The sequence below is a fragment of the Populus alba genome, chromosome 8 (genome assembly GCF_005239225.2).
Source record: "Populus alba chromosome 8, ASM523922v2, whole genome shotgun sequence".
NCBI lineage: Eukaryota > Viridiplantae > Streptophyta > Magnoliopsida > Malpighiales > Salicaceae > Populus > Populus alba.
This window is the reverse complement of record NC_133291.1, coordinates 18,107,697-18,117,849: the sequence shown is the minus strand read 5'-3', so window position 1 is coordinate 18,117,849 and position 10,153 is coordinate 18,107,697. Positions and strand designations below refer to the sequence as shown.

Below are 10,153 nucleotides of genomic sequence, written 5' to 3'. Positions count from 1 at the left end.
ATTTTTTCTATTGCACATTTTGATGCTAACAGGTATAATTTCTTATCTGATCATTGGAAAGGGCAAAAAAGTTTCTAGATATTTTATTTTAAATACAATTAGAATTTCAAGTTAATTGTACATCGAGAAGGCCTTTTAATAAGATCTAAAAACTACTGTGTAAGAATTACATTATTTTCTTACTTGATTTGAGATTCATTTTTCTATTTTATTTAGATCTCTTTTATTATTTTTTCAGAATTTTTTAGCATATTTTTTTACCTATTATAAATAAGGTTATTTAGCTTGTATATATTTTTGCTTTACAGTCGTGATGCTTTAAGTAAACTTGTATTTTGCATAATGTAACACTTTTTGTTCTTTGCTAGGAAAAAGATCAACGAATTTGACTTATCAATATATAATTGACCTTGTGGTGTCTTTACTTACTTCGGGTTCTTGTTTTGCTATAAACAACGGGTCAAAGTTCTTTTCCAATACTTTTGGTTATGAAGGTTAAAATTTCAGGTCAATCCAATAGTTGAATTGAGAGTTATGATTAATAGTGTAAAATTAAACAATATGCATAATTATAGTAAAATCTGAATTTTCTTATTCAATATTTTTTGAATCATATCAATCGCAATTAGCCCGTTGGGCTCGGGGGTGTCCAGAAGTTTAGGGGTGACAAAAACTATAACTTTAATTGTTCTAGAGTTTTTATTATAGAATATATAGCTTGCATTAATGAAGTATTAACCTCCTAAGAAAATATCCTTAATTTGCAATCATTGAATGAACTTAAAAATATATAGGTTTATAGAAGCAACAACCCCAAATCTTCAAGAAAGACTGAAAGATCTATAGTCACAAATCCTTAAATTTTCAATACGTGAGATCTGAAAACCTTCATTCTTTAATTTAATTGGAATAATTTGAGGACGAGATGAGGCTTTCTTGTTCACATCCCTCTTCCAACCTATTAGAAACATTTATGGATGGCTTAGCATTCTTGTAAATTGCATAGAGCACTAGTTGTGCTATTCCAAGCAAAAACCCTGCTCCATTTGGTACCTACACCACAAAATACTTGGAGTCTTAACCTAAAACCATAATAAAGAAAAACATATATGTGCATCTGAGTCTCTATTTTGAAATTGTAGCTTATGTGTGTGTGTTTAGGTATGTGTGTGTGTACTCTTATAAAATTTGAAATGTAAATTTATTTAAGTCTTAATTAATGTTTTATTTTTATGGTAAATTTCTACAAGCACAAACCTTCAGTTAATTGTGTACTGTTTCATTTTGCAACTCTCATCAAAGAACCATACAATCTTCATCCTTTGTTTTAAACACAATCTCTATCCATAAGGATCAGTTGTGAGCAATCTTATGCTCAAAGTTTGTTTACTTTATTGTTATGGTATAATTCTTTTGCTTTAGCAGCGTACATTGACTACTTTTTTAAATTTAAAACGGCTATTTTTCTAAATTAAACCATTGATCACAATCTTAAAAAAACCACAAGAGTGATCAACTTTCTTGATATTGATTACAATATCCATATTAAATTGAAAAAACACAAAACAGCTTTATATCAAATGATTTGAAATGCAAATCCGAGCTCTAGGTTCCCTCCCATGTTAGAATCGAAGATGGTGGGATTATTAAGCTTCTATAGAAGCATGTATGTGCTAGAAAACTATTCTTTTTTATTAGCATTTAACCCATTTAGAGTCTTTGAAAATTTTAGTTGCTAGTTAATCTCAAGTTTAAGTTCTAGAAACAAATTAAAAGATTACAAAAATGTAATGCCTCATATCGCATACTAGCTAGTGAATGATTGATGTGAAGAGTCTCCAATGTGGTGTCAAGAAATCATTCTTTTCTTTGAAAATATTGGTGTCCAGAAATACAAGTGGGGGCAATTGCAAATTAAACAATTGCCCCATGGTTCTCTAAATGCTGAAATGCATCTTCAAGTGTATATAAGGTAGTTTTCTTGGGTAGAAAGTGATCTAACCAGCTATTTATTCACGTCCAGGAGTATTTGGTCATGGTTACTTGTATCTATTAATCATTGTATTGAAAACTTAACTGGCTTAGCTGATCGAACATGAACGAGTTTAGGTTAAAGAAAAATAGAAAAAAACAATTTAATTGATCCAGTTAAAAATCTGAATTTATCCAATCAAAATATGATCATTAACTCGTTATTTTTTAAAAACAATTGGCTAAAAATATATTCTTTGATTTTTTATATCAAACCCAAGTTGGATTTTAAAATTTTACCAAGTCAAGCATGTGTTAGATTTGGGTTTATTCTCTTCAAACCATTAACAAAAAAAAAAGTTATTCACCGCTCGATTTTGTTTGCACTTGACAATATGTTGGAATTTTATAAATTAAGCACTTGACAATGTGTTATGGTTTTAATATCCTAGCTCATGCTTGCTTTCTATCAACGTGGGTTCGAGAAATTAATGGTTTTTAATGCAGAAGATGGTGGGATTAATAATTATCATGATTATTTATGTTGATTTACAGGAGATGAGAGAACTTACCCCAAGAAAGTAATCTCGTGTAAGTATGGCATAGAAAGTCCAGATCCCTCCGTTCAGAAAGAAGAAAAATGAGAGGAAAAATGGCATGTACTCCACACTCATCGTTGTCACCACTATTTTCTGGAATGTGGCAAAAAAAAACTATGTTAATAGGAACGGAATATGGTCATACAATATATAGTAATATTATACAAACAAACAAATTATAAATGTTTTTTAGATCCACACTTCATTAATTATCACATTCTGCACATTTGTTTGCATGAAGTTTTGGTATAATTGGTTTTTACAATACATATGTTGGTTTTACTACTAGTGTAGTGATGATAAAAGATATCCATGAATTAGGTTTTAGTACTATTTCTACTCATATTTAAATCCAAATTAATATCTATATGCTATCAAGTATACAATTATATGAATTTTGGATACACTACTAGAAATCGAAAAAAAATTAACAAAAATACCGATAACCATTTTTCATTGTTGTTTACCAACAAAAATTATGACATAACATTTTTGTCATAAATTTTCAACGAAAAAAGTGACTGAATGAAAAAAAAAAAAATTATTGGCAATTTTATCGTTCTTGCTAACATGTCAAATTACTGAAAAAATGATTAATGAAAATTCTATCGACAATTTTAAAATGAATTAAGACCTGACATTTCCTCTCCTCTCTCACTTCTTCTTCTTCCTTTTCTTTTTCTTCTTCCTTTTCTTCTTCTATCATCATCATCATTTAACAAAACATAGCAACATCCCCCCCCCCCCTCACAAATCCAACAACCAACTTGTAAGAGTTGATCAAATCGTGCAATCGAGTCCATTACACAACCTCCTCCACTCGCAAATCCAGCATCGAGAGTACCTCTCCTCTACCGGGTTTGATTTCTTATTCTTCTTCATTTATTAAACTTAGGGTGTGACATTGTTAAATCCTTAGTTAGGGTCAAGGTTTTTACCCAAATTGGAAGTGATTTTGTTAAGCCAAATTATATTCATATTGCTACATTTCTCAGCTAAAAACTTCCACATGCTTTCTTACTAGTCTTTCTAAAGATGTTTACTGACTTTGATGATTCATAGTAATGATATTGTGAAGTTTTTTTTTAATGTATATTCATGATACCTCCTAGTTGTAATCATAGCAATCAATGTGTTGTTATCATATTAATAGTTAGAATTCTATATAATTAATAATGTCACATTTATAAATCCAAAAGATTGAAAAGTCTTGTTTGAAATTGGATTTGATATGTTCATTTCGGTTTGTTTGTAATGGTATGTGTGAATCTTTTTAGCAATACCTTTCTATGGTCATTGTCAAATTTTGATTCATAATCCATGACTTCATTTAATATCTCTCAAATTATAATTAAGACCTGCTTCATGTTGGCGGTAGAATTTATAGGTCCATGATTTCATCCAATATCTTCTTAGCTATCGTCAAATTCTTATTTGATTTCTAGGATTTACAAATCCTTAAAGTTCTTTTGATTCTAGTCTTTTTGTTGCAAATTTCTAGTAATGATTTGAAATTGTTTTTTGATTTCAATCCTATTTAGTAATTGTCAAATCTTGATTCATGTTAACTATAAAATTATAAAGTTCATGACATCATTCAAATGTCAAATTCTAGTTTCTTTTAGCTATAGATCTGTAAATTTAGAAAGTTCATTAACTTTTTTTTTTTTATTTGTTCAATTAAGAAAGAAAAGTTACAACACAACTAAGAATGTGACAATGTGCCTTGACATGATATGAAATGATTATATGATTAAGTAGGGGCAATACAACCTGGAAAACTACCTTAGTCAATTTTGTTCTAGGAAAGCTATCTCAGTAGTTGGAATTTCGTTCAAACTATGTGTATGGAAATATAAATTTTACCTTGATTCTTAGTTACTTGATTTTGATTCAATGAATGTCTATAAATATGTGTCTTCTTCTATCTTATTGTTATGGTGTCAATGACTTACTTTTATGTACCATATATTCAAAAAAAAAAACAAATTCAAGTCCAACAAAAGCATTATTGCTTTATTAAGTAGTAGTGTCGGTGATTGTTCCTGAATTTAGGTGATGATTATGAAAAGACACATAATGTAAAACTTATTGGCTAAGGTTCAACCAATGAGGACAATAGAGCATGCATCCCTTATTTGATAAAGCCTATTTTAGGTAAAATTATAATAGAATGGAAAGGTAACCTATCTATGTAATTAACTTTTTTTTTTTCATGGTGTTATTTATTTTTATTAAATTATTTTAAGTTTTACAATTACATGAAAACTCTTGCTTAAATTGATTTTCAGGTTTACCAATATTAAAGTTGCATGTTCGTTCACCTCTACAATGAAGTCGTTGTTCGAAGAACCATTGTTTTAGTGGAGTCGGCTTCATGTCCATTATGAACGAATGTATATGGTAGATGCTCAATGAGAAAAATTTAAGGTTAGATAAATAATTTCTTGTTTGAGTTACTAGGTTTTTTAAATTAAAAAAACTAATTAATGTATGAATTCAATCGAGGAAAAACTTTGGTAGGGCGAAGGCAATGAGGCTTCGGTCAAGAGGGTGTGGAAAAAGCACATTGCAACTAGGTCAATTTAAATAAATTAATGTTATATTGTAAACTTGTATTCTTTTATTTCCTCATCTAATTTTTATTTAATTAATTTTTATACCGGGTTGCATGATTTTTGGTATGATGCCTACAAACAAGCAATTAGGAAGGTCGGCTTGGATGACGTGGAAAAGTGGAAAGGCTATAAACTAAGGCATATCATAAAGTGTAATTGTTGTATAAAATATTTATGGCTTCAGAAAGTTTTACAAAGCGCAATACACAAAATAGAAATAAAAAAAAAATGCATAGCTTAGTGAGCAAGCACACCGAAGGAGTGATTATGTTTATCATCCATGCAAAATGCCTAGTAAGAGCTCATAGTTATATGTTATGATTTTTCTTGAAGTTATAATCACGTGTTTATTTATGAGACTTTTAACAAACTATTCAATGTACAGGAAAAACAACTTGGATGAGAATCGACTCTGATGGAGTTATTAAGGAGCTCATATAAAGAAAAGGGGGGTTTATGGTTTGCCTATAACATCGGCCCGAGAACTGAGGATGAGTTGCATTGTTTCAACTATAAACACGTCATATTCAAGCCCAAATTATACGTCATAGGACTTTAATGTGATTGTCTAAAAACGATTTTAGAAGCAACTGTCTATTGAGATGCAAAATATGCAAGGAAAAAAAAAGTAGAACTCCCAACAAGAAAAATAGGATGTATTGGGCTTAAAAAATTGTAGCTATGAGTATACATTTTCCTCTTTCTTATGGACCTTCTAGTTCATGATCTTTTCATCCCCTCCATCTCCATCATCTTAGAAATTTTAAAGTGTTGTTCATATTTATATTTTTAAAAAAAATGTTTGTGTATGGAGTTCTTTTTATCTCATCATTGTGAACTATTTAAATAAATTATAAAATTTATATAAGTAAATTGTTAGAGCTGTTATTTTTGTTGTGGTTGTGGTTTATTATGATCTATCTCATTGTTGTTATTAAGGATCATAAGTGAGAAAACAATCACAATCTTTAATGAAATTGTCTTTCAATTGACAATTTCATTAATATTCAATTGAAAATATACAGAATGTTCTCACTTTATCGATAAATAAACAATCACAATCTTTAATGAAACTTCCTTTCAGTTGACAATTTCATTAATATTTCAATTGAAAATATATAGGATGGGTAGCATCGTACCAATAAATAATCAATGAAAAATTCTATCAGGAGAATAAACAATGATGATATTATCGATAGAATAGAAAGCTTGATAAGATACTTTTTGATGACGATGTTCAATTATTTATTTTGTCAGCATTTTTTAATGTCAATGTAATTTTTATTATATACTAATGAAATATTTTGTTGGTGTTTTTTAATTTTTTTTTTTTTATAATGATACACCTAACCAACCTAATTAAATTTTGGATATTCATTTAAGTATTTAGTACCCAAACACGAAGGTGTATCATTTTAAAGAAGTACATGAAAGGATGTATGTACAATACCAATATGGAAATTTGTTTACAAGTTCTCAAGCACCATTATGCCCGAGAGCAACAAATAAGGGGATAAAGCAACAAACCAAAGAAAGCAAGATATTGACAAGAAAACAAAACCACGTATTACGATAGATGCAAAACAAAGCCAACAAGGTACAATTTCATACATCATTATTCTTTTTACTTACAGAAGTGGAGAAGAATATGATGTTTTACTGTTCATAAGCGTCTCAATTTTTTTTTGAATTTTTTTAAACTCTACTTTTCAATTATTTTATTATAATTCATCATTTAATATTTTATTGATTTTGAATTACTCATTATAATTTTTTTATATAAAATTATCGCAATCTTAAATAAATATACAGATACTTTGTTGATACTCACTTAATTTTTACAAAAGTCTATTTTTTGTTATTATATTATTAAATAAAAAATAATTTATTTTATAAGTCCAGTGGAGTCCAAGGTCCGGGTTATATATTTTGCAAGTTAAGCTATAAAACTCTAATCAATTTAATATGTTATCATCTTAAAAAAAATTTAAAAAAAAAACATCTTAAATTTTTTTTTAAAGCTAAACCATAATCATAGTCCAAAGTGTCATCTATAATGTTAATGGAAGCTTTGATATTGCAATAGGTTTCATTGTTATCAAGTGATCTTACGACGACCATGATTTTTCTCTCACCTGCCTGCAAAGCCACTATCACCATAGGAACTCCCAGGTGATTCATGCTTTTTAAATAAATTTTTAGATCAATTAAAGCAATATTTATTACCCAAACAATACCTATTCATAAAAATATTCAATTCATTTTAATCGGTTTGGAAGGAGGTACCTGTCAAGTTTACTATCCCTAAATGTAAGCATGTAATCTAACAATTTTAACATGAAAAAACATAGCTGTTGAACCAGAAAATTTAATAACTCTGGATTTTATTTGGATTGAGTTTTAAACGGGTTTGTATAATGAATTAACCTAGCTGAACCTATTTAATCTAACTAACCTGGTTAAAATCATACCTTATCGAATATTATCATCGGAAATTAAAAAAAAAAAAAAAAAAATAAACTGTTTAGAGTATGATTTGAACCCGAAGAGTTTTCTTCTTCTTAATTAAAGATTTTCCCATCTCATATATATATATATATTGTCTCATGCATGTAAGATCTGACAACCATGAATAAAGCCTGCCTCCTGAATGTTATGGGAGGACAAAAAGAAAAGGACCACCACACCGAAGAGGAAAGTAGATTGTCGTTTTAATGGTGGTTAAAAAGAAATTTCCTTATACATACATTATGCGTCCCTTTGTGGCTATATATGTACTTCCCGAATTGGCAATTGATATTTTAGGGCGCATTAAAAATTAAGAATTTTCTTTCAAATATGAACAATCATATAATAATTAATCATGATTCAATTAAAAATTAATATATATCACACATAATTCACTAATATAATAAGTGGATGTTTGGCAACATCCAGTTTTTTTTTTAAAAAAAAGATTTTGAGGTTTTTGTTTCGATAATCAGTGAACAATATGTCCTTCGTAACATTCAAAAAATGGGTTTCAAAACTATTTAAAAGCCAATTAAAAACTATAAAACAAAGTTTCTGAGGATGTTATAATGGAGAAATATTTAAACATAACATAGACATTTAAAAATATAATAAAATTAAAATATATTAATTTGAAAGTAAATAAAAAATTAAAAAAATCAATATCTTTTAAAAAAAACTTTTAAAAGACAAAAACAAATAGAAATATACTTACCATGGCAGCCAGAGGTGAACCATACATAATAATGTTGAGGCCAGCACACATGAACCCTATGGCATCGATCCGTACTTCTCCATGGAGAGCCAGCCGAGTAGCTAGAATCGCTGCCGCCAGAACCCCCACATCCAAGATCCCAGCAAGAATGGCAGTCTTATTCTGCAGGAGCAGTAAAACTGACACTTAGCAATTAATTAATCTGTATTTAAGCACTGTAAGCGCTCATGCTTAGCACAAATAGGATGCATCCTTGATTCTGGTTTGAATTAATGAGCTACCCTCTTCTTTACTGGTGCGTAAACAAGGAATAAAGATACATAGATGATTTCCACTACGATCCCAAAGCCATTGACGGTGGCAACAAGGTATGCTCCAGGCTTTATGATTCCATAGTAAGTCCACAAGGATGAGTTCAGCAACGTGCAGACGTAGGGAAGGCTCTCAAAGTCCTCCGTCGATCTGTGCTTTATGATTCTCCAGAAAGTCCCTCTGCAGTATACATAGCCGTCGTCAGTCGTCATCACCTGAATTAACTTTAAAGAGGAAGAAGAGGCTTGGAATACAGCTAGCGTGCTTACACAGGGGAGAGGAACATGAGCACAGAGATTACATTGCCTGAAACAAACAAGAGTAGAGAAAGAAAAAACATGAATAAGTAGTCTTTGAATCTTTTCAATATCATACGCCCTTATACATTTCCTCACCTATGACTCCAGTATAGAAAATCAAGCTTTCCATGTTTTAGGGGGGGGAAAAAAAAACTCAAATCAACGTGGAGATGAAGATTGTGCGAATTAATTTTAGCTAGGTCAAGAGATATATAAGAATAAGAGAGAGAGAGAGAGGGCTAGAGAGAGAGAGAGAGAGAGGGAGAGGAGGGAGAGGGGGGGGAGAGGTGGCTTTCCTTCGAAAGGTTGCCAAGGCTAGGAGCTTGGACTAGCATATAATTGGAGAGAGAAACATCCAACATCATAATTGAAGAGAGCCCCTTGTTATTATTGTCCTTTTAGAGATATTAATTAATGGTTTTGCCAAAAGTAATGGAGAGCGTCTTGTTCCAAGAAAGTCTATTGTTGTGAATACTGTTTAGCACATCCACATCTCTTGCATGCAAGTAAAAAAAAAAAAAAAAAAAAAGAAATAATCGAGTTGATAAATTTTAGATTTATTTTTTATATATTACTAAATTTTTAATTTTAAAACTTATAAAATTAGTTAAAGTACGCGTAAATTAACCCAAATATTTATATTAATAATTAAAAAAAATCAAATAAGATCCAGTTGAATCCTTTAGTATTTCACAACTAATCTTCGATGACCTATAATGATTATTACTTTATTTGATTTTAAAAATGTTTTTTTAAAAATTATTTTTTGTTTCAAATTCATTATTTTAGTATTTTCATGTCGTTTTGATATAATAATATCAAAAATAAATTTATATATATATATAAAATAAAATTTTGGGAATCAAACTAAAAAAATATAAAATTTCATATAGTCTTTCCATATAACTACAGTAAAAAAAATTCACAGTAAAAATCTCACGTGGTTTAAGAAAATAAGGTAATTATTGGCAACAAACTCTTTAGTGTTTCTTCCCTTTCTTTTACATTTTTCTCAATCTGCATTCTTCACATGTCCAAATTATGCTTCAAAAAATCCTGAGGCTATCATTCTCCACTTCTGTTTCACATGATATATATAGAAGAGCACCACCTCTACTTTTTCTTTCT

The 10,153-nt window shown here is 29.5% G+C and overlaps 1 protein-coding gene across 1 annotated transcript; it reads right to left on the bottom strand.

Moving 5' to 3' along the window:
* Nucleotides 1-770: 770 nt before the first annotated feature.
* LOC118032860 (bidirectional sugar transporter SWEET17) lies at nt 771-9,287 on the bottom strand. Its single transcript, XM_035037640.2, has 6 exons — nt 9,122-9,287; nt 8,996-9,032; nt 8,696-8,906; nt 8,415-8,576; nt 2,544-2,663; nt 771-1,053 (listed from the first exon to the last, which is right to left on the bottom strand). The coding sequence occupies exons 1-6, from the start codon at nt 9,153-9,155 to the stop codon at nt 901-903; spliced, it is 717 nt and encodes a 238-aa protein (XP_034893531.1). The 5' UTR covers nt 9,156-9,287; the 3' UTR covers nt 771-900.
* Nucleotides 9,288-10,153: the final 866 nt, after the last annotated feature.

Bases quoted from the DNA above. Each gene is read 5' to 3' on its own strand.
- LOC118032860 (XM_035037640.2), bottom strand. From the start codon at position 9,155: ATGGAAAGCTTGATTTTCTATACTGGAGTCATAG. The intron at 8,907-8,995 runs GTAAGCACGCTA...TGTATACTGCAG, and splicing joins CTCATGTTCCTCTCCCCTGT to AGGGACTTTCTGGAGAATCA. The intron at 8,577-8,695 runs GTAGCTCATTAA...CTGCTCCTGCAG, and splicing joins ACGCACCAGTAAAGAAGAGG to AATAAGACTGCCATTCTTGC.